We start from the raw sequence: 25,543 nt of genomic DNA on the forward strand, positions 1-25,543 counted from the left end.
GATGCTGGAAATCCAAAACAAAAACAGAAACAGAAATACCTGGAAAAACTCAGCAGGTCTGGCAGCATCGGCCAGACCTGCTGAGTTTTTCCAGGTATTTCTGTTTCTGTTTTTGTATTTAGAAAGAGTAATCATTCTACTTTCACACTTCATACCGTATGTTAATAAGCTTTGCCTCTCCCCTTGACAACACTGGTTTTACAATAAACGAATAATTCTGTTGTTTATTGAAGAAAGCTGGGCATTGCATGGTCATTCTGCGATTAATAGATAAAGCACAGCTTTGGCTGTATTACCAGCTGGAAACTCGTTTAAATACATGTTGTGACCTGTGGAGTGGTGGAACTAGGCTGGGATTTTCTGTGCCTGTCAGTGTCGGGCGTGTCCAGTGGCGCGAGTGGACAATATGGCGCGATGATGGTGTGAAACCCGATCGAAATCGTCTGCTTAGCTCAGCCTGCTGATGGCAGGTCACGTTTCCTGTCATTGGATGTTGGGAACCTCATCGGCCTGTCATTATTAGGCCTGCCCGCTGGAATCGGTCCTCCCAACACCCCCCTCACTGGATCGTCCGCCCACGTCAGTGTGATACCACGCCGACATGTTTCACAACTGCACATAAACCACGTGCGCCTGGTGAGCTGCACTTCACCCGGGACTTTGAGGTTTGATTGCCCACCTTGCTTCGGGCAGCACTCGCAGTCATCAGCGCCAGGCTTCACAGGCAGCACCGCATCACTTTTAGTGGGGGTTCACAGGCAGCTCTCTACCTACCAGACTACTGTAAGGTGGGGTTGGCTTTTCAATGGCTGCAGGGCTGGGGCTTGCTTGGGGAAGGGGGAGAAGTGGCCTCAGGCAAGGAAAGAGGCTGCAGGGTGAGGGCTGTACTGGGGAAGGGGGGTATCCCAGGGTTTCTGTGGGGGCACGTGTTGATCTGTGCAAGTGGCCTCGAGATGGTGAGGGCTGAGGAGGCAGCCTCCAGAGGAGATGAGGCCAGATGAACATGGGAGGGTGTGTGTGTGAGAATAGGTGGTGATGCCCCTTGAGCTGGCAGTGAGTGAGATGCCAGTGAATGTGTGATTGGCTTGAGTGTGAGAGTTTAGATGATGAGATGGTTGCCTTACCCTGGCTGCATGGATGAGATGATTCATCCTCTTTCTGCATTGGATGGCCAACCTCTTCTGTGCACCATTGGCACTGACCACCACTGCCATCGCCTGATTGGTGATGCTGCTGCCCATCCTGCGGCCAGAGCAGGGGTAGAGGACATCACAGTAGGCCTCCACGGTGTCCAAAAGGTATTCCAGTGATGTGTCACTAAACCTGGGGGCTGCAGTCTTTTTGCCTTTAATAGGAATCTCCCCTGCGGTAGTCATGGGCTGGAAGCACTGAGATGTGTGCGTGTGGCTGGACTTTAAATATGGTGCCCGCTGTGATGAAGTGGTGAGGTGATGGCGTGTCAGGCGAATGAGAGCCTGTCCGCCATGGAAACAGTGCGTTTCCCGGGAATGCATAACTAATGTGACGGGTTTGGGACGATACGGCGTGAAAACCCCCCATTGCAGCCAACAGGTAAAACATGGTTTTACCCACCCGCTACTGCACTTAGTGCAAATCTGGGACAATTCTGTCCAGACAGTGCACTCCTCCCATCTCGATCGTAACTTCATAGAGACCAACAACATTTAAGAACAAATTGAAACTTCTGGGTAATAGCTGAAAAGGATACCACGACAAGATTTCACGTTTTAAGATTCTTACTGTTATGTAACGAATGACTAAAAACACTTAAGCTAAACACTGTTTTTGTAAGTAACTTATACTTTAAACTACAGAGAGTAATGGTCCACTTTTATACTTAGCACAGACCCCACTCCCTACAGAATTACAGTCCTTATAGCAAACTGTCCACAGTTACCACCAGCTCCTAGATAAAAGCAAAAAACTGCGGATGCTGGAAATCCAAAACAAAAACAAAAATACCTGGAAAAACTCAGCAGGTCTGGCAGCATCTGCGGAGAGGAACACAGTTAACGTTTCGAGTCCGAATGACTCTTCAACAGAACTAAGTAAAAATAGAAAAGGGGTGAAATATAAGCTGGTTTAAGGGGAGGGTGGGACAAGTAGAGCTGGATAGAGGGCCAGTGATAGGTGGAGATAGCCAAAAGATGTCATAGACAAAAGGACAAAGAGGTGTTGAAGGTGGTGATATTATCTAAGGAATGTGCTAATTAAGGGTAGAAAGCAGGACAAGCAAGGTACAGATAGCCCTAGTGGGGGTGGGGTGAAGGGAAGGGATCGAAATAGGCTAAAAGGTAGAGATAAAACAATGGATGGAAATACATTTAAAAATAATGGAAATAGGTGGGAAAAGAAAAATCAATATAAATTATTGGAAAAAAAAGGGGGGGGAAAAGGAATTTCCATCATCATTTTCACATGGTCCATCTCTGAACTTCTCTTCTTTGACCTCTCTGTCTCAATTTCTGGTGATAGACTGTCCACCAATATCCATTACAAGCCTACCGACTCCCACAGCTACCTCGACTACTGCTCCTCACACCCCGCTTCCTGTAAGGACTCCATCCTATTCTCTCAGTTCCTTCGCCTCCGTCGCATCTGTTCTGATGATGTCACTTTCAAAAACAGTCCCTCTGACATGTCTTCCTTCTTCCTTAACCGAGGTTTTCTACCCACGGTCGTTGACAGGGCCCTCAACCGTGTCTGGCCCATCTCCTGCGCATCCGCCCTCACACCTTCCTCTCCCTCCCAGAAACATGATAGGGTCCCCCTTGTCGTCACTTATCACCCCACCAGCCTCCGCATTCAAAGGACCATCCTCCCCCATTTCCGCCAACTCCAGCATGATGCCACCACTAAACACATCTTCCCTTCACCCCCCCTGGCAGCATTCCGCAGGGATCGTTCCCTCCGGGACACCCTGGTCCACTCGTCCATCACCCCCTACACCTCAACCCCCTCCCAAGGCACCTTCCCATGCAATTGCAGAAGGTGCAACACCTGCCCCATTACTTCCCCTCTCTTCACTGTCCAAGGGCCCAAACACTCCTTTCAAGTGAAGCAGCATTTCACTTGCACTTCCCTCAATTTAGTCGACTGCATTCGCTGCTCCCAATGCGGTTTCCTCTACATTGGAGAGACCAAACGCAGACTGGGTGACCGCTTTGCGGAACACCTTTGGTCTGTCCGCAAGCATGACCCAGACCTCCCTGTCGCTTGCCATTTCAACACTCCACCCTGCTCTCATGCCCACATGTCCGTCCCTGGCCTGCTGCAATGTTCCAGTGAAGCTCAACGCAAACTGGAGGAACAGCACCTCATCTTCCGACTAGGCACTTTACAGCCTCCCGGACTGACTATTGAGTTCAACAATTTTAGATCATGAACTCTCTCCTCCATCCCCACCCCCTTTCAGATTCCCCCCTCCTGCCTTTTTACCTCCCCCACGGAGATTTCATCCCGCCCTGGATCGAGGTTTGAGCAAAAATGGGAATACCGCCTGGGAGAATGGCCTGTCCGCCAACTGTAAATGTGGACCAGCTACATGAAATCGCTGTTAACTGCGTCGTTAATGGGTTTAATCGCCACTTAATTGTCGGTGGGAGCGCTTCTGACTGTCGTGTGAAATATCGCGAGTGCGGGAAGACGTCTGGAGGCTTGCCTGCGGGATGTACAATTCTGGCATCAGAGGATCCTTGGCTTTGTAAGCTTTATAAAAAAGACAAAAGCAAGCAATTTATACAAAAGCTGTATAAAAAAACTGGTCAACCTCAGCTGGAGGATTGTGTCCAGTTCTGGGCTCCACACTTCAGGAAGGATGTTGAGGCCTTGGAGAGGAGTTTTATTAGAATGGGACCAGGGATGAGGGACTTCAGTCCATGTGCAGAGGGTGGAGAAGCTGGGATTGTTCTCCTTCGAGCAGAGAAGGTTAAGGGGAGATTTAATGGAGTTGCTCAAAATTGTGAAAGATTTGGACAGAGTAAATAAGGAGAAACTGTTTCCAGTGGCAGGGGGATCAGTAACCTGAGGGACACTGTCAGTAATTGGCCAAAAAAAAATCCAGGGGAAATGAAGGGGGGTAAAAACGATGCATAGAGTTGTGATCTAGAATGTGCTGCCTGATAGGACGGTGGAAGCAGATTCAATAATAATTTTCCTGAAAAGGAAAAAGTTGCAGGGAATGAGCAATGGGGGGGGTGGGACTAATTGAATAAAGAGCAGCGTTAGGCATGATGGACCGAGTGGCTTCCTTGGTGCTGTATCACTTTATGATTCTACCTATTCTTTCCTGCATTCAAAGAAGCATGAAGGATGTTAAACAATTACTGGACGTCCAGGATGGTACTAATGTGGAATATTGTACACTGCAGGGGGACACACAGAATCATCACCATCACCAACAAACAGACCATCATCTGAAGCTGGGACAAGCAGTTTAAACACAACTGATTCTGGGACTACAACTCATGGTAATGGTTAGTAATCAAACTCTTTCGAGTTATCAACAGTCACAGATTGCAACTCTTTCGAGTACAATCACAGTTCTTGGTTTCCGGGAGTGGGACATGAACCCACAACCCTCTGATTCAAAGGCAAGGGTGCTATGAACTGAGCCACATGTGACTAATGACTTGATCAACACTGGTTAACAAGCTATAACTCTGCTAACCTGTTCACGGGGGTCTAGACAGGCTAGATAGAGAGACACTAGCCCAGATTTTCACTCGGTTGTTGGGTGCGCAGAGATGGGGGAGTTCCGGGTTCTGAGAACCCAACATTCAAAAATGACGGCCTACAGTTGTAATTTTCACTCAGGGTCCGGGCTGGATAAGAAGTCGGGCCTGCTGTCATGCGAGCCAGTGTGGAGGCTGCTGGGTGCGAGGCTGCTGGGTGCGAGGCTGAATGGGTGTGGGGCTGCTGGGTGCGAGGCTGCTGGGTGCGAGGCTGAATGGGTGTGGGGCTGCTGGGTGCGAGGCTGCTGGGTGCGAGGCTGAATGGGTGCGGGGCTGCTGGGTGCGAGGCTGACCGGGCGGAAGGCCTGTCTCTATGCCCCGGCACTTTGTTGAATTAAATAAAAAAAGACTGAAACAAAAAAGAGCCCCCAAGCCCTTACCCCTCAACCCCCATAAATACCCCATGCTCCATCCATGCCAACTTACGCCAACTCATGGCCCCAAACACCCCCCACCATGGCCCCTCATCTCCCATGCCAACCCATGCCTCTCTACCTACCCTCTCTGGTGTCTCATAACCCCTATACCTCCCACATCCTCATGGCCCTTTATAGCCCCATTGCCAACTTAGTGCCAACTCATGCCTCCACTCACCACCTTTTGCCCTTACCCTCTCAATGCGAACTCACATAGTATCTTTTGACAGTTCCTGACAGCTTTGACAGTTCCAATGAATTTATGTAATTTTTACACACAATCTTGTTTACCTTTAACAATCCCAAAGGGTGCCTTACCTCCCCCAAAGGTTTCCTGGGACCCTATCCAAAGGCGTTCTCTGCCTATCCAAATGAATCCACCAAGTTCAGAGCTCTTCTTGCCTGGTGTAATCTGCATTCTCTGGGTTTCACACTCCTTGTCTACCAAAATCCCACTTCAGTGGAAGCAGTTGGTGATTGAAATGGCTTGGCCTCCATAAACCACATGTGCGTGAACACGGGCTTAACTCCAGTCCCGCTCCCGCGAAAATAGGAAGTGCCATGTTCAGGGACGGGATCTAGGATTTCAGGGATCTCCATCATGGCAAAAGCCTGGTTTACTGTTCCCGTTGGTGGAAGGATTGAGAGCCAGGTGGTCACAGATTTAAAGTCATTGGCAAAAGAACCAGAAGTGACATTGGGCGAAATTTTTTTCATGCAGCAAGCAGTTAGGATCTGGAATACACTGCCTGAGAGTGTGGTGGAGGCAGATTCAATCGTGGCTTTTAAAATCGAATTGGATAATTAGCTGAAGAGAAAAACTTTGTAGAGTTCTGGGGAAAAGGCGGAAGAGTGGGACAAGGTGAGTTGGTCCTGTAGAGAGCCAACACAGACACAACGGGTTTGAACGGCTCCTTCTGCACTTTATTAGTTCTATGATTCTACTTAAAGGCAGCCCCACAATGGCTTTGTGTTTAATGTGCAGTTTAATACAGGCTGCAAACACTGGTGCCCACGCTTTGATGAATATTGAATGGTTGGTCACAAAGCAATGTGAACAGTCACGGTTTTACCACAGGTCCCACCCTGCTCACCAACAAAACCCAAATTCCTTCATTCACTTGGCCGAGAAGCATTGTTGGACTTTGATGGCCAAGGAATATTATTAGAAAATCTTAATTTACAAAATGTAAAAATGTATTTTGGAACATTAGATACACTATTCACAAGGCTCTGTCTGTGTGTCTCTCTCTCTCTCTATCTCTCTGTCTTTGCCCTTCTGTTTATTTCTCTCTCACTGACTATCTCTGTCTATCGTCTCTCTCTGTTTTTCTATCTCATTACCTGTCTATCTCTCTGTGTCTTTCTCTCTCGGGGAGCTTTGACCAAGAATGAATTACATAATGTTTCTTCTCCTCAGTGTGAAGCCTTGGAGTTTCTTTTTTGACAAATATACTTTATTCATAAAATATCTGGAAGAACATTCCAAAACATTTCAAAATCGCCATCGCATAAGTACAATCGGATTCAGCATTTACACATGGATCACTAGGTGCATCAATACAATCAATGAATATTACAATCATTTCAATATGGTCAATGCAGACAATCAGACAATGGGATTGGAGTTATCAACATACATCATGTTGCACTCTGAGGTGCTTCAATACAATTAGTATTCACTGCATACATTCATTTTGAGCTGTACAGCCCAAGGGGCTCTCAACAGTTCCCAGTCCCTCGGTGCACTGTGGCAGAAAGGTCTTAGACAGCGACCTTTCCCCATTGCGCCTTTGCGGTGGCTGCCCCAAGCTTTAATGCATCCCTCAGCACGTAGTCCTGGACCTTGGAATGTGCCAGTCTGCAACACTCGGTCGGGGACAACTCTTTGCGCTGGAAGACCAACAATTTTCAGGCAGACCAAAGCGCGTCTTTCACCGAGTTGATGATCCTCCAGCTGCAGTTGATGTTTGTCTCGGTGTGTGTCCCTGGGAACAGCCCGTAGAGCACAGAGTCCTGTGTCACAGAACTGCTCGGGATGAACCTCGACAGAAACCACTGCATCTCTCTCCAGACCTTCTTTGCAAAGGCACAATCCACAAGGAGGTGAACAACGGTCTCGTCCCCACCACAGCCACCTCGAGGGCAACGTGCAGAGGGGGTGAGACTCCTGGCATGTAGGAAGGATCTGACAGGGAGGGCCTTTCTCACCACCAGCCAAGCTACGTCTTGGTGCTTGTTGGAAAGTTCTGGCGATGAGGCATTCTGCCAAATGACTTTGACAGTCTGCTCAGGGAACCATCCCACAGGATCCACCCTCTCCTTTTCACTCAGCGCCTTTAAGACGTTACGTGCCGACCACTGCATGATGGACTTGTGGTCGAAGGTGTTTCTCTGCATAAATTTTGCCACGAGGGACAGGTGGTACGGCACGGTCCAACTACTTGGAGCGTTCCGCGGCAGCGTGGCCAGACCCATCCTTCGCAACACCGGGGACAGGTAGAACCTCAGCACGTAGTGACACTTGGTGTTTGTGTACTGAGGGTCTACGCACCGCTTGATGCAGCCGCACACAAAGGTGTCCATCAGTATGAGGGCGATGTTGGGCACATTTTTTCCCCCTTTATCTAGAGGCTTGTACATCTCGTCCCTGCGGATATGATCCATTTTTGACCTCCAGATAAAGCGGAAGATGGCTCGAGTGATCGCCACCATGCAGGAGTGTGGAATGGGCCAGACCTGCGCCACATACAGCAACAGCGAGAGTGCCTCACACCTGATGACCAGGTTCTTACCCACAATGGAGAGGGAGCGTCGCTCCCACATGCCCAGTTTTCTTTCCACCATAGACACTCGCTCCTTCCAGTTTCTAACGCATGTCCCGGTCCCTCCGAACCATATCCCCAGCACCTTCAGGCCGTCAGCCCTGACAGTGAAGGGGACAAAGCCTTGGAGTTCAAGTTAAAAAAAAGCCTGTAGCATTGACGGTCTCTTTCTGAATATAGGCTCGGGTTCACCTCGTGGTACTAGGCTGACTCCACTTTAACAGCCTGTCAAGTGTTACAGAAAGATGTGCTGTGAAAAGAGAAATAGGCAGAGGATCAGCCAGGACAGAATACATTGATACTATTGCATTTTAAAAACTTTACTCAGATATTCAGGACAGTGTCCACATGTTATCTTCGCTGCTCCCATTTAAGTGACGCTTTTCCTTGTTATTCAAATGAGCAGCCCAATGTTAACTATTCACCCCTCATCACCTCCTATGTATACAGTGCTCCATCTACTGGAGTCTGGCTGGGAAATCATTTAAGCTTTACTCAATCTCACAATGCAAAAGGAGAACATTTGGCCCATCATGCCTGTTCTGGACTCTGTAAAAGATCTATCCAATTAGTTCCACTGCCCCCACTCTTTACCCCATAGTCCAACAAGTTTCTCCCCCTTCAAGTACTCATCCAATCCCCTTTTGAAAGTTCCTATTGAATCTGCTTCCACTGCCCTTTCAGACAGCGCCTTCCAGATCACAGCAACTCACTATGTAAAAAAAGAAATTTTTCATCTCTTTAATTCAACAATCTGTGTCCCTCTAGTTATTGACTCCCTTGCCAATGGAAACTTGTTTCTCCTTATTTATTCTTATCAATACACTTCATCATTTCAAAACCTCTAATACATCTCCCTTCAATCTTCTGCTCTAAGGAGAACAATCCCAGCTTCCCCAGTCTCTCCACATTAACTGAAGTCCCTCATCGCGAGGACCCCAGTCTAGTAAATCTCCTCTGCATCCTCTCCAGACTGAGGAGTGCATGTTCTACCTGCAGAGATCCAGAACTCAGACCCATGCATCCCTCAGTAACCAATGAACTGCTTCCACCATTAACTTGTTCATTAGAAATTTCCTTTGAAGTTACTGCATTTAGTTAAGGAGAAAGGACTTTAAACATTGCAGCGAGTGTTGGGACTAATGTATGCTGTACCACAGGAGGAAACATTGATTCACAACCAGAGTCTCCAACAAGCTCAGGATTTCCATCGGTTTCCAGTTCAACAACTAAATCTGATAACCCGGGAATAGCTTCCGATTCCACAGCACATTCTGCAACTGAAGCACCCACAACTGGTAAGATTTTTTGCATAGGATTACAGAACTGGAATATTACTGAAAAGAGAGACATGTTGTCGAAGCTTTTCATCTTGCACTCATCAGGACAAAGGCAGGAACACCAAATTTTGAACAATCACAACAATTTCTACTACAGGGGAAAAGGGATGTTGATTTGGTTGGCAAGTTGGCTAAGATTGGCCAAGGTGTTGACATGGAGAAAATAGTATGGAACTATAGGCTCCCCAAGCTCCCGGGTAATTCAAATAAGGTGCAAGGCTTAAGCATGTTCCTTTTGTTTGCAGAGAACAGATCCCTGTGTATGAATGTATGTCACTTCTAGCAAGTGTTAAATTGGTTAGGTATAGCTATTAGTGCACTCAGGATTGTCCATCAAGTGCTGCCCAATTGTGGAATCATATCAAAACATCTAAGATGTTTTATTTTGGGCTTTGCAAGTACAGGCTGGCTGAGTATGGTCTGTACTCTGCCTATTGCGAACAACTAAAAGAGCATGTAGTTTGATTGGGCTGTATGACTTACATACATGGCATTGCACTGGCACTGAAATTTACATAGGATTACATGGGATGTATGACACTAAAACAGGCCATTTGCCCAACAAGTCCATGCTCCACTCGAGTCTCCTCCCATCTTTCCTCACCTAAATCCACCATTGTAACCCTCTACTCCCTTCTCCCTCATGTGTTTATCCAGCTTCCCCTTAACTGTATCTACACTATTCACTTCAGCCACTCCCTGTGGCAGCGAGTTCCACATTCTCGCCTCTCTCTGGGTAAAGAAGTTTCTACTGAATTCCCCATTGGATTTCTTGCTGACTATTTTATATTGACGGCCTCTAGTTAGCCTCTTCCACATTTGCATTTGAAATCTCACCGGGTTTCTTTCCCCAGGGGTTTATTGCTCACAGCCTGGGGTATGTTTGAAAAGCTGTAAAGGGGACTTCAAAATGCCTCTGCCCAAAAAAAAGTGTCTTAAGCCGGCAAGAATCCATGGTTGGAATCATCCCAGGTTTGCACTAAGTGCGGTAGCAGGCGGTAAAAAGGATATTTTACCCGCCGGCAGCAATGGTGGCTTTTCACACCGAATCACCCCAATCTCACCTCATTAATTATGCAGCCACAGGAAACACGCCCTCTCACCAGCAGGCAGCCTCTGAATTACCCGCCATGCCATTACCTCACTGTTTCCTCACTCCGGGGGCTATCTCTAAACTACAGCCGCGCACACAGTTCTCAATGCTGCAGCCCAGGACAGCTCCAGTGAAGACACGGCACTGAAAGCCCAGAGGAGTTCAGTGACCATCACTGGAATGCCTTTTGGAGGCTCACCGTGATGTCTTCCACCTCTGCTCTGGCCGCAGGAGATCCAGCAATCTCACCACTCCGGCCTGAGAGGCGGTGGCAGTGATGGTCAGTGCCAATGCTGCACAGGAGAGATTGACCATCCAGTGCAGATAGAGGATGGATGATCTCATCCATGCAGCCAGGGTAAGGCAACCATCTCATCGCTCACTCTCTCACACTCACCCTCACATCTCCATCTGGCCTCATCTCCTCTGGAGGCTGCCTCCTCAGCCCTCACCATCTTGAGACCACTTGCACAGATCAACATGTGCCCCCACACACACCTTGGGATACCCTCCTTCCCCAGTACAGCCCTCGCCCTGCTGCCTCTTCCCTTGCCTGAGGCCTCTTCTCCCCCTTCCCCAAGCAAGCCCTAGCCCTGCATCCGTTGAAAAGCTACCCCTGCCTTACTCTGGTAGGTAGAGACCTGCCCGTGAACCCCCCTAACAGTGATGTGGTGCTGCCTGTGAAGCCTGGCGCTGATGACTGCGAGTGCTGCCCGAAGCAAAGTAGGCAAATAAACCTCAAAGTCCCGAGTGAAGTGCAGCTCACCAGGTGCATGTGGCTTATGTCCAGTTGTGAAACACATCGACGCGATTGCTCGGATGATCCAGCGTTGGGGATGATTCCAGCAAACTGGACTTATTAATGATATGAGAGAAACAGAGGCTGGGAGTTGAAGTGGAGTTGGTGGGGGTGTTCACCGAGGCTGAGCACACCTCAGTTTTACATTGCCCAGTTCCATATGTCCAAAGGTGGGAAATGTGGCCCATCATTGGCGGGCAGAGTGGATGGTTGCACACTGGGGTTCCACAATGCTGTGAAACGGATTTTTGGCTTTCCTGCAATATTGTCCGTTCACACCCGCCCTGGTGCCCGATGCCAGCAGTTTGGAAAATTCCACCCCATGTCTCTCTTTCTGCAGTATAACAAGTCCAACATTGTTAAATAACTCCTAGAATCTCCTGCTGATCTGCAGCTTTTAATTTTACTTCTTGGGAAAGGGCGGAGTCTTCTCTTTTAAAGGAGAAGATTGAAGGGTGATCTAAAACAATGGAAAGGGTAGACAAGGGAAAGGGAGTAGATGTAATGTATTTGGATTTTCAAAAGGCCTACGACAAGGTGCCCAACATTGTAGATTCAAGATTAAGGTGCAATAAAAATAAAATACTGCAGGTGCTGGAAATCTGAAATAAAAACAGAAAATGCTGGAAACACTGAGCAGGCCGGGCAGTGTCTGTGCAGAGAGAAACAGAGGCTGGGGGTTTAAGTGGAGTCGGTGGGAGTGTTCACCGAGGCTGAGCACATGTCCACTGGCCTGGAAACTACAACTCAGTTTCACATTGCCCAGGCAATTAATTGCCTCCAGTTGTGTCTTATGCCCCTCTTGAGGCAGGATGTCCCACCCTTAGGATCCTCCAGGAACTGTGACCACTGCAGTAGGCCTAGCCTGGTGATGATAGAACCGGCCAGGAGTGCAGGTAAGTGGGGTTGGGTCTCGCTGTGGCTAATCAGGCGGGCCCTCAGCGAGGGCTGGGGCCTGATCACGAGGGCAGAGGTGGTTTTCCAGTGGGTGTGGCTCTTTCCATTGGGGGTCCCCGAATGGGACACATGGTGTTCAACCAGGAGCTCTTCTGCCCCTAGTACCCAAGAGCCTGTGAGGAGACCACCATCCCCCACTGGGAAAATACCAGCCTGTGGCGGGTAGGCGATGAGTGTGGCACCTCCTGCCACCCCACCTAATTATAGACGCCCCCCCTCTAATCCCTACCCAGCCAACTCCCAGGAGGTGGGGAAAGATACAGGGAGAAGAAGGAAGTTGTTAGTGTATAAGCCCACAAATGGAAATTAGACAGGTTTCTCTCAGAAAAGGACATTTTGGAATTAATTTAGAAACATGGGCCTGAATTTATCGGACAACAGGGCTCCCCTCCCCCGCCATCCGAAGAGTCACCGTGAAACATGTCCCTACCGCCTCCGAGCGCCCCCCAGCCACTCTCCCTCCCTCACGCTCGATTGGCCGGCAGCTCCCCAGTCCCTGCAGCAACAAGAGCTGCATTGGACAGGATAGAAGCTTCAGGAAGATCTCTGAGCCTAAGTCCCGGGGCCAGAGGGCACGGAGTCCCAGGCCGGGGAGGGTAGGGAACGCCTGGGGTGGGGGTGCCAAGTCGGAGGAGAGGCCGGGTGGGGAGTGGAGGGAGGTACAGAGGCCGCCAGACCTTAAGCGGGGTTTTGGGGGGGTGGGGTGTGCCCAAAGTCAGAAGGGGGGTTTGTGGTGGAGGCTCCACCCCATCCCCACTTCTCGCCAGAGATCTAAACCTGTTCTTTTTTGGGTTTCCTCCCACTCCGGGTAAATCCTCCCGTCAGCCTAGAAATTGAGGCCAGGCGGGAAACGGCCACTTACAGGCCTCAACTGGGGAAAAGGTGTAAAATCACTGCGAGGTCGGGCGGGTGGGAATTCCCCCCTGTCTAAGAACCCACCAGCGGGGGGAGTGTGTGTGGTGAGTGTACCCTGTGACTCTGGGGTCACTGCAGTTTCCCCTGCTTCATGCCTGGGCCTATTGGACACTCGCTGACAGAGACTGATCCCAGTGACAAGGATAATTCCATCATCATCGTATCACGTCACTAGTCGTGTGGCAGTTTTCAATCAAATCTCAATTGTCCCGAGTGTTTCTGTTGCTTCTCATCCAAGCAGATGTTGCAGGGTAAATTCCTAAACATTACAGGTGAGTTTCCAGGTGTGCGGTGATTTTGTGAGTTACCCAACATCTGGAAACAGCCTGAACTGTTTCTCAAAATAACTGAGGCAGATCCTGTTTCCTGTAACCAGGCAATGAATTCTAAATATCTAACAGCTTACTTACATATTTATTCACTAACACTCACTCTCTCTTTCTCACACTCACTCTCCCTCTCACACACTCTCCCTCTCTCACATACTCTCCCTCTCTCACACACTCTCCCTCCCTCACACTCACTCTCCCTCCCTCACACTCACTCTCCCTCTCTCACACTCACTCTCCCTCTCTCACACTCACTCTCCCTCTCTCACACTCACTCTCCCTTTCTCACACTCACTCTCCCTCTCTCACACTCACTCTCTCTCTCTCACACTCACTCTCCCTCTCTCACACTCACTCTCCCTCTCTCACACTCACTCTCCCTTTCTCACACTCACTCTCCCTCTCTCACACTCACTCTCCCTCTCTCACACTCACTCTCCCTTTCTCACACTCACTCTCCCTCTCTCACACTCACTCTCCCTCTCTCACACTCACTCTCCCTCTCTCACACTCACTCTCCCTCTCTCACACTCACTCTCCCTCTCTCACACTCACTCTCCCTCTCTCACACTCACTCTCCCTCTCTCACACTCACTCTCCCTCTCTCACACTCACTCTCCCTCTCTCACACTCACTCTCCCTCTCTCACACTCACTCTCCCTCTCTCACACTCACTCTCCCTCTCTCACACTCACTCTCCCTTTCTCACACTCACTCTCCCTCTCTCACACTCACTCTCCCTCTCTCACACTCACTCTCCCTTTCTCACACTCACTCTCCCTCTCTCACACTCACTCTCCCTCTCTCACACTCACTCTCCCTCTCTCACACTCACTCTCCCTCTCTCACACTCACTCTCCCTCTCTCACACTCACTCTCCCTCTCTCACACTCACTCTCCCTCTCTCACACTCACTCTCCCTCTCTCACACTCACTCTCCCTCTCTCACACTCACTCTCCCTTTCTCACACTCACTCTCCCTCTCTCACACTCACTCTCCCTCTCTCACACTCACTCTCCCTTTCTCACACTCACTCTCCCTCTCTCACACTCACTCTCCCTCTCTCACACTCACTCTCCCTCTCTCACACTCACTCTCCCTCTCTCACACTCACTCTCCCTCTCTCACACTCACTCTCCCTTTCTCACACTCACTCTCCCTCTCTCACACTCACTCTCCCTCTCTCACACTCACTCTCCCTCTCTCACACTCACTCTCCCTCTCTCACACTCACTCTCCCTTTCTCACACTCACTCTCCCTCTCTCACACTCACTCTCCCTCTCTCACACTCACTCTCCCTCTCTCACACTCACTCTCCCTCTCTCACACTCACTCTCCCTCTCTCACACTCACTCTCCCTCTCTCACACTCACTCTCCCTCTCTCACACTCACTCTCCCTCTCTCACACTCACTCTCCCTCTCTCACACTCACTCTCCCTCTCTCACACTCACTCTCCCTTTCTCACACTCACTCTCCCTCTCTCACACTCACTCTCCCTCTCTCACACTCACTCTACACTAGCCTTAAGATAAAAGCAAAATACTGCGGATGTTGGAAATCTGAAACAAAAACAGAAAATGCTGGAAATGCTCAGCAAGTCTGACAGCGTCTGTGGAGAGAGAAACAGAGTTAACATTTCGAGTCTGTATTGCTCTTCGTCAGAGTCACACGGACTCGAGATGTTTCTCTCTCCGCAGACGCTGTCAGACTTGCTGAGCTTTTCCAGCATTTTCTGTTTTTGTTTCAGATTTCCAGCATCCGCAGTATTTCCCCCTTTTGGCAGCCGAGGGACGCTCCGAAAGTGTCCAAACGAATCTTCTTTGATTTGCATCTTGTCACAGTGCCTGGCACCGACACCACAGTTAGAACGAAACATCAGCTAAGAGCTGGAGTCAGGATCTTTAAGAGCTTCGGAAATTTGATTTCGCTTCACACGGACCTGGACACCTGATTCTCAGGCTGGTGTCAGTACAGAGTCAAAACTGCATCAAACCAACTCAAAATGTACAGCGTAAAGAGAAGCCTATGGTGCTGAGCTGAGATAAAACAAGCTGGGAAGAAGATTTACATGGAGCATCAATCCCAGCATGAATTAGCTGGGCTGAATGGCCTGTTTGTGTACTGTGTGCTCCTTCATTGCAGGTAATTAATAATTGCACCTTTATACGATTGGCAGCATTAAAGAAATTTCATTTTAACGATGGGGCATTTAATAACACTTTCATCTCGAAAATGGTTAAATTAAACAAACCCAATAATATAATAGAAATAAAGATTGTCACTATCATTATTGCTATGATATTAAACCTTTATGATTAATGGCAATATCGGGAGGGCCAGTTTAAATTTTAACAATTTCAGTGCTTTACTCCCCAGGACTCTGGTTCTCTTTCCCTCCATCGTCTTGATGCTCATTTTCTCCACGTATTTCTATTATTGTAACTTTTCTCCTGCACATAACCCTGCCAGAGACATACAGACCAGCATAAAACTCTCCGCGCGGTACCGAGGGAGTTTTTAAAAATTCATTCATAGGGTGTGGGTGTCGCTGGCTGGGTCAGCATTTATTGCCCATCCCTAATTGCCCTTGAGAAGGTGGTGGTGAGCTGCCTTCTTGAACCGCTGCAGTCCATGTGGTGTAGGTACACCCACAGTGCTGTTAGGGAGGTGTTCCAGGATTTTGACCCAGCTGCACTGTTGGAGGGTCAGTGCTGAGGGAGTGCTGCACTGTCAGAGGGTCAGTACTGAGGGAGTGCTGCACTGTCAGAGGGTCAGTACTGAGGGAGTGCTGCACTGTCAGAGGGTCAGTACTGAGGGAGTGCTGCACTGTCAGAGGGTCAGTACTGAGGGAGTGCTGCACTGTCAGAGGATCAGTACTGAGGAAGCGCTGCACTGTCAGAGGGTCAGTACTGAGGAAGCGCTGCACTGTCAGGGGGTCAGTACTGAGGGAGTGCTGCACTGTCAGAGGATCAGTACTGAGGGAGTGCTGCACTGTCAGGGGGTCAGTACTGAGGGAGTGCTGCACTGTCAGAGGATCAGTACTAAGGGAGTGCTGCACTGTCAGAGGATCAGTACTGAGGGAGTGCTGCACTGTCAGGGGGTCAGTACTGAGGGAGTGCTGCGAGGATCAGTACTAAGGGAGTGCTGCACTGTCAGAGGATCAGTACTGAGGGAGTGCTGCACTGTCAGGGGGTCAGTACTGAGGGAGTGCTGCACTGTCAGAGGATCAGTACTGAGGGAGTGCTGCACTGTCAGAGGATCAGTACTGAGGGAGTGCTGCACTGTCAGAGGATCAGTACTGAGGGAGTGATGCACTGTCAGAGGATCAGTACTGAGGGAGTGCTGCACTGTCAGGGGGTCAGTACTGAGGGAGTGCTGCACTGTCAGAGGGTCAATACTGAGGGAGTGATGCACTGTCAGAGGATCAGTACTGAGGGAGTGCTGTACTGTCAGAGGGTCAGTACTGAGGGAGTGCTGCACTGTCAGAGGGTCAGTACTGAGGGATCGCTGCACTGTCAGAGTGTCAGTACTGAGGGAGCGCTGCACTGTCAGAGGGTCAGTACTGAGGGAGCGCTGCACTGTCAGGGGATCAGTACTGAGGAAGCGCTGCACTGTCAGGGGGTCAGTACTGAGGGAGTGCTGCACTGTCAGAGGATCAGTACTGAGGGAGTGCTGCACTGTCAGGGGGTCAGTACTGAGGGAGTGCTGCACTGTCAGAGGATCAGTACTAAGGGAGTGCTGCACTGTCAGAGGATCAGTACTGAGGGAGTGCTGCACTGTCAGGGGGTCAGTACTGAGGGAGTGCTGCACTGTCAGAGGATCAGTACTGAGGGAGTGCTGCACTGTCAGAGGGTCAGTACTGAGGTAGTGCCGCACTGTCAGAGGGTCAGTACTGAGGGAGTGCTGCACTGTCAGAGGATCAGTACTGAGGGAGTGCTGCACTGTCAGAGGGTCAGTACTGAGGTAGTGCCGCACTGTCAGAGAGTCAGTACTGAGAGAGTGCTGCACTGTCAGAGGATCAGTACTGAGGGAGTGCTGCACTGTCAGAGGGTCAGTACTGAGAGAGTGCTGCACTGTCAGAGGATCAGTACTGAGGGAGTGCTGCACTGTCAGAGGATCAGTACTGAGGGAGTGCTGCACTGTCAGAGGGTCAGTACTGAGGTAGTGCCGCACTGTCAGAGGGTCAGTACTGAGGGAGTGCTGCACTGTCAGAGGATCAGTACTGAGGGAGTGCTGTACTGTCAGAGGGTCAGTACTGAGAGAGTGCTGCACTGTCAGGGGATCAGTACTGAGGGAGTGCTGCACTGTCAGAGGGTCAGTACTGAGGGAGTGCTGCACTGTCAGGGGATCAGTACTGAGGGAGTGCTGCACTGTCAGAGGGTCAGTACTGAGGGAGTGATGCACTGTCAGAGGATCAGTACTGAGGGAGTGCTGTACTGTCGGAGGGTCAGTACTGAGGGAGTGCTGCACTGTCAGAGGGTCAGTACTGAGGGAGTCCTGCACTGTCAGAGGATCAGTACTGAGGGAGTGCTGCACTGTCAGAGGGTCAGTACTGAGGGAGTGCTGCACTGTCAGAGAGTCAGTACTGAGGGAGTGCTGCACTGTCAGAGAGTCAGTACTGAGGGAGTGCTGCACTGTCAGAGGGTCAGTACTGGGGGAGTGCTGCACTGTTGGAGGGTTAGTATAGACAGAGCGCCATACTGTCGTGGGGTCAACAGAGGGAGCACTGCACTGGGTTCATGTGGAAGATGATCTCACATTTGGATTGATGCTTCTGAGGAGCAGTATGTGATTGAGGAGGAGGCTGAAGATAGATCATTGACAGATGCCCGAGGTTAGGGATTCTGGGAGGGCCCCAGCGGATTGGAAAACCGCTAATGTGATGCCCCTGTTCAAGAGGGGAGGGAGACAAAAAGCAGGAAACTATAGGCCAGTCAGCCTAACATCTGTCAGTGGGAAAATGCTAGAGTCCATTATTAAGGAAGAAATAGCAGGACATTTAGAAAAGCTTAAAAACGCAATCAGAGTCAGTATGGTTTTGTGAAAGGGAAATCATGTTTGACAAATTTGCTAGAGTTCTTTGAGGATATAACAAGCAGGGTTGATTAAGGGGAACCGGTAGATGTAGTGTGTTAGGATTTCCAGAAGGCATTCGATAAGGTGCCACATAAAAGGTTATTGCACAAGGTAAGAGCTCACGGTATTGGGGGTAATGTGTTAGCATTGATTGAGGATTGGTTAACACACAGAAGACAGAGAATCGGAATTAATGGGTCTTTTTCAGTTGGAAAGATGTAACTAGTGGAGTGCCAGAAGGATCAGTCCTAGAGCATCAATTATTTACTAACTATGTTAATGACTTGGAGGAGGGGGCAGAGTGTAATATATACAAATTTGCTGATGATACAAAAAGAGACTGAAGGGCATGTTGTGGTAACTGTTGGTATAAGCCCAGCGGAACCATCTGAAGTTTGTGATTTAAACTGCATTTTCGGATGGTTCCCAGCGCAGGGAAACTGTCCAGAGGAAGTGTGCACGTCTGGGCAATTGCTGTGCAAACCCTTACCTGGGAACTTCCCAGAGGGATTCCCCAACTCATCTTTGAGGGACCACCCAAAATCCAATGCTGGGGAGCGTGGAGGTTATTGGTCAACGTCAATAAACTCCCAAGAATGTCTCCCTGCCAATGGCTCCTTGTTCTGATGAGCAGTGTTCGTGTCACTCAGATGTGAAACCTTTCTGCACAAGATAAAAGCAGGTGTCTCAGTCCAGGGCCTCTTCCCTGTGCAGTGTGTAACCTCCAGACCAAAGTGATGGTCCAGCCTCTCACTGCCTGGACACGTTACTGATGTCTACACCATGGTGGTGCTTGTCATTGCTGCCAGAATATCGTGGGCAGGCGTCACAGAGTTCCCTCATTCTCTATGTCTGCTCTCAGAACCTTTAAGATGGCCCCCATCTCTTCAGCATCTGTGACCAGTGATGCTGTGCCCCTGAAGGGGTCAGGTGCTGAAGGCAAACAAAGGATCAGATGCTTTTAAAGTTTCATGGCTGCAACTCTATGATATGACCCTGATCACGGAGCACAAGCGAGCTGCCCTCGGCCAGAAAGGAATCAAACATTCAGAGGCGATGTGAAGATCTATGGAGTGTCCTCACTACATGTCGTCATCATCCTCCTGCAATCAAGCGACTATTAGGGCCTCCATTGCATCTCCATGACAGGAACATTCTCACAGAGGGTATATGCGCTACCATAAGCCAGACTGGAGTCAAACATTCACACATTTGCAAGTATGATGTCATTGCTGTCACAGAGACATGGTTGAGAGAGGGGCAGGATTGGCAGCTCAATATTCCAGGATATAGGGTCTTCAGGCGAAACAGGGAAGGAGGTAAAAGAGGAGGGGGTATCACAATATTGATCAAGGAATCAATTACAGCAGTAAGGAGGGATGACATCTTAGAAGGCTCCTCAAATGAAGCCACATGGGTAGAACTGAAAAACAAAAAAGGAGCAATCACATTGCTGGGAGTGTACTATAGGCCCCCAAATAGTCAGAGAGAAATAGAAGAGCAGATATGTAGGCAAATTTCAGAGAAGTGTAAAAATAATAGGGTAGTAATAGTAGGGGAATTTCAACTTCCCCAACATTACCTGGGTTAGTCATAGTGTGATAGGTTTAGACGGAGCGGAATTCTTAAAATGCACCCAGGAGAGCTTTTTAAGCCAGTATGTAGAAGATCCTACAAGAGAGGTCCTGGACTTAATTTTAGGGAATGAAGCCGGGAAGTGGTAGAGGTATCAGTGGGGGAGCATTTTGCAGATAGTGATCATAACTCCATTAGATTCAAGGTTGTTATGGAAAAGGACAAGAATGGGCCAGAAATCAGAGTTCTAAATTGGGGGAAGGCTGAATTTAATAAGATCAGATATGATTTGGCCAGAGTGGACTGGGAGCAGCTACTTTTAGGTAAATCTGCGTCAGAGCAGTGGGACTCATTCAAGAAGGAAATAGGGAGAGTACAGGGCCAACATATTCCAGTAAAGACAAAGGGTGGGACCAACAAATCCAGGGAGCCCTGGATGTCGAGGGATATACAGGATTGGATAAGGAGGAAAAGGGAGGCTTATGGCAGATACCGAGGGCTCAAAACAGCGGAAGCCCTAGAGGAGTATAGAATGTGTAGGGGGGAACTTGAAAAGGAAACTAGGAGAGCAAAAAGGGGGCATGAAAAACATTGGCAGGTAAAATAAAGGAAAATCCAAAGTTATTTTACAAGTACATTAAGAGTTAGAGGATAACTAGTGGAAGAGTAAGGCCCATTAAGGACCATAATGGTAATTTGTGTGTGGAGCCGGAAGACTAGGTAGGTTTCTAAATGAATACTTTGTGTCGGTGTTCACAAGTGGGAGGGACGACGTGGGTATGGAAATCAGGCAGAAGGACTGTGATATAATTAAAGAAATTAGCATAGAAAGGGAGGAGGTTCTAAGTGCTCTGGCAGGTTTAAAAGTAGATAAATCTCCAGGCCCGGATGAAATGTATCCCAGGCTGTTGAGTGAGGCAAGAGAGGAGGTAGCTCTTGTCCCCAAGGAGCCAACCCTGCAGACTGTCCTGGTACCGGGCGAAATGCACAAAGCTGTGTTGCCCTCGCAAAGATGGTATCCGAGACCTCATGGATGCATTTGTGGGTGGAGGCTTGTGATATCCCAGGGGTCACCTGTGGAGCCCAGAAATTGAGCGCTGCGGTCAGTCTCATAGCCACTGGCAGTGGATGCCCTCCATTTCCCTGTGGCACCAAATCCTGTACCAGGTGGCAGATGTGACCGACCAGCTCCTAGACATGCACAATCTTCGGCAACACTGGTTCTCAGTCATCTGCAGGAATGAAAGGCGACCTTGAGTGTTGCTAGGCGCCGGCCTGTGACAGCTCGCTGTGGCTCTTTGTGTGTGGGAGCCCCGGTTGCCCCTTCTTCCAGAGGGTGCTGCTCCTCCCTCTGCACAGCCAGGCGCCTCCATCGCTCTCTCCTCCATCGTGTCTGCTCTCTGTAAGCCACGAGGCACACAACTAGGTTACTGGGCATGCACTCCTCCTGTAGGATGAAAGAGAGAGACACGAGGGTTAGCATGGGTGCACTAAGGACTTCTCTTAGTTAAGTCTGAAGGCCCCTTAACACATCCTGGAGAGTGCTGGCCACCACTTGGAGGCCAGAGATTAGTGCGCTGCCTGGCTACCCAAAACTCCACCCACCTCCACCTCACTCCACCCAACCGATTGGCAGCAGCTTTGCCCACCGGACTGCAGGCTGTGCTCTCAGTTCAGGCACAGGCATTCTCCTAACCCGCACTGCAAGGGTGCACTGTTAGCTTGAACCATGGGGGAGACTGTTCCAAATGGGATGATGACATTGTAAGGGATCATGAGCGCCTCCACCAGTGACTGCTCCATGGCCAGTTTTAGCGAGGAGATTATACAACGTGCCCAGTCGTCTAACTGTTCTGCCGTCCACTAAAACACTCATTAGTTTGCAGTAAGTGCCCAAGGGGTGAAAGGCTCTGGAGCACTTGATGGCATTTTGATGCTTCTGCGTTGCTTGAGTGGGCAGAGAAGCTAGAGGCCTGAATCCAATCATATCAATGTGGCTGCGTCTGAACTGTCCCAGCTGCAGAGGAATGGTCACTACAAGGTGTCCCTAATGCATGGCCGCTTCCCCCGCCTATAACGCCCACCCCAACCCTGTTCGCTACATTCAACCACAGGGACGTCTTTGCCACCCTTGACCCTGCCCCACCAAAGTTGCCTCAACTGCAGGGCAACCTTTGTGCCCCACCCACCACCCCCCCACCCACCCCCGCACCCCCCCACCACCCCAACACACCTCAACCTTGAAGTCCGACAGGCGTCCCTCGCTAGTGCTCCGCAGCGTTACTGTGCCCTCACCTCCGAGTTCCCCTCAAAGTGCAGCCCGCCCAGTGCATGCCTTGTATATGCGGTTGTGAAACACATTGGTGTGCGATCGTGCCGATGTGGGTGGGTGATCCAATGGGGGGGGGTTGAGTCCGGTGGGCTGGCCTTATAAAGATATACTGATGTATTACAATGAGGTTCCCGACGTCCGATGGTGGGAAATGCAGCCCGCCATCGATAGGCTGAGGGGACGATCACAAACTGGTTTCACAACAATGTGACACCAATATTTGGCCTTCCTGCCATATTGTCTGCTCATGATGCCCAATATCTGATATTCCCACTGACAGAGGTTTACAGCAGCAAGTTACTAACTTACAGACAATGGAATAAAACTCAGTTATAATAATATAGCTACTTGATTAATTACTAATTCTTCAATTACACATTAACTGAGGTACACTACCTAGTGAATCAACTGTTTCTGGCTGGTTGCTAATTATGCAGTAATTCTTAATTAATACATGTGCATGATTATTTTTCAAGTGATGTGGGCTTCACTGGCTGGGTCAGCATTTATTGCCCATCCCTAATTGCCCTTGAGAAGGTGGGGGTGAGCTGCCTTCTTGAACCGCTGAAGTCCATGTGGTGTAGGTACACCTACAGTGCTGTTAGGGAGGGAGCTCCAGGATTTTGACCCAGCGACAGTGAAGGAACGGCCGATATATTTCCAAGTCAGGATGGTGAGTGGCTTGGAGGGGAACTTCCAGGGGGTGGTGTTCCCATCTATCTGCTGCCCTTGTCCTTCTAGGTGGCAGAGGTCATGGGTTTAGAAGGTGTTGTCGAAGGAGCCTTGGTGAATTCCTGCAGTACATCTTGTAGATGGTACATACTGCTGCTACTGTGCATTGGTGATGGAGGGAGTGAATGTTTGTGGATGTGGTGCCTATCAAGCGGGCTGCTTTGTCCTGGATGGTGTTGAGCTTCTTGAGTGTTGTGGGAGCTGTACTTATCCAGGCAAGTGGGGAGTATTCCATCACACTCCTGACTTGTGCCTTGTAGATGATGGACAGGCTTTGGGGAGTCAGGAGGTGAGTTACTCACTGCAGAATTCCCAGCCTCTGACCTGCTCTTGTAGCCACAGTATTTATATGGCGAGTCCAGTTCAGTTTCTAGTCAATGGTAACCCCCAGGAGGTTGATAGTTGGGGATTCAGTGATGGTAATGCCATTGAATGTCAATGTTATCAAGTACAAAATGGGGTCTTGACCTTGTTGCCTTACTACAGTGAATACAATATGAAAATAATCTATAAATGGCCAAGTTATACTAAAAACCTACTATCTCGGCCTACTTACAATATGCACAAAAGACTGAACGGCTTCCTGTATTGTATGATTCTATGGTTCTTCTTTATTGACCATGAATATATTTTGTCAGGAACACCTCAGTCCCTGCGGGTTAATTTTAATTGATTTGTGGTTGTGTTTATGAATGTTTTGATACTGATTCCCAGAGTCAGGTTAGGTTTCTCTTGAAGTAAAATTGAATGCGAGTTACCTCAAGGCTGTGTTGACCCTGACATTCCTAGTCCTGCTCCCTCTTGTAATGACCTATGTCTTAAGATTTTATTATTTTTACATATCACTAGGACCGTCTCTATCTTTGAAAGACAATCCCAGGAATGACTCAGCTACAAATGGAGCTCCACTTGGAGATTTTTCAACTGCCAGTAAGAACCATTCATTTCACCCGCGGTTCTGTACTAGTTGGGGGGCAGGGAGGATCAGGTAATTTTTGTGTGTTGAACAATAGTTAAAACAAAACATGGGAGCAGGAGGAATCCATTCAGCCCCTCTAGCCTGTTCTGCCATTCTATAAGGCCATGGCGGTTGTATATCCTAACTCCATTTACCCGTCTTGTCTCCGTATCCCTTGAATATCCTTAATGGCAAAACTCAATCAATCACAGCTTTAAAATTACTCCTTGAACTATCATCTACTGTGGGAGAGTTCCACACTTCTCCCACCCTTTATTGAGATGAAGTGTTTCCAAATGTCTCTCCTGAAAGGTCTGGCTCTGAGTTTAAGGTTATGTCCCCTTGTCCTAGACTGCCTCGCCCACAGACAACCTTTCTCTCTTCTACTCTATCAGTTCCTTTCAAAATCCTAAAAACCTCCATCAAATCACCCCTTAACCTTCTATATTCCAGAGAGTACAAGCTTAGTTTCTGTTATCTCTGCTCATGATCTAACTCCTGAAGCTCTGGTGATCCTCAGGGTGAGGTCGGGTGGGGGGTAGGCGGTGGGGTTAGGGGTGCAGTTCAACCTACTTTTTCTAAGGCTAATGTAAGCAGCCAAGTCAACATACAATCTCCTGATAATAAATCTTTTATAAGTGAGATACAATCGATACCAATCTCGTGGGCAATATAAGGGTTTTGTTTATATCATACCATTGACTCAATTTAATATAAAAAAATTAACCAGATACTTTGGAGTTTCCCAGAGTTCGAACTTGTGTATAGATAAAGGATGTATGGCAGTGTCCTAACATGCCCCACATGAGGGCAGTAGGGATGTACGATAATAAGGCTACATGACAATATTCTGTACAAACCCATCAGAGACCAGTAATGGCCTCGCCCAATCACATTGCCTCCTTGGTTCCTACATGATCAACTAGGACCAAGTATAAGATTATGTCGTGGAAGCTGAGTTTCTTGAATGAAGATATTGACTCCCAGGCTCCACTTTGCAAACTCTTTCCTGTTGTATCAATTCTTGCTTTGCTGTCACCTCCATTGGCTTGCAATGCAGCCGGGGTAGAATTAAGCGCTGCTCTCTCTGTGAGTGTGAAATACATAAATAAAATTGTGAGAATGGAATAAACCACAAATAAAGAGATAGGTGTTGTCAAATGATGAAGATTAATGGACAGAAAGTGAGACAGGCTGTGAGACGTTGGGACAAAGCAACACATCTAATATTCTGATTATTGTTCTCAACACAGAGCCTTGTGTGGGGGCTCTCGTTTATATAATACACCATTAACTATCGCTAATTCAGCACATTTGGAAATGGTCTCAGCTTGGTGCTGTATAAATAGATTGCAAGGATCCCAGAATGGAATTGTTATAAGCAAGATGCGCCTAACAGATTTAATGGTGCTTTTCATGAAGTGATCCCTGTGATATT

General features: G+C 48.8%; 1 protein-coding gene across 3 annotated transcripts in view; it reads left to right on the top strand.

The window, feature by feature from the left end:
• LOC144695083 (uncharacterized) overlaps positions 1-25,543 on the top strand; it is a 44,996-nt gene that overhangs the window by 9,642 nt on the left and 9,811 nt on the right. Inside the window, exons 2-4 of one of the 3 annotated variants that reach the window (XM_078566034.1) lie at positions 4,392-4,496; positions 9,156-9,293; positions 23,997-24,077. In XM_078566034.1, the coding sequence (XP_078422160.1) occupies positions 4,392-4,496; positions 9,156-9,293; positions 23,997-24,077 (324 nt within the window). The remainder of the gene's footprint in view (positions 1-4,391; positions 4,497-9,155; positions 9,294-23,996; positions 24,078-25,543) is intronic. The other 2 variants (XM_078566072.1, XM_078566137.1) reach the window with 2 other exon arrangements.

This window comes from Cetorhinus maximus, chromosome 1 (genome assembly GCF_964194155.1).
Source record: "Cetorhinus maximus chromosome 1, sCetMax3.hap1.1, whole genome shotgun sequence".
NCBI lineage: Eukaryota > Metazoa > Chordata > Chondrichthyes > Lamniformes > Cetorhinidae > Cetorhinus > Cetorhinus maximus.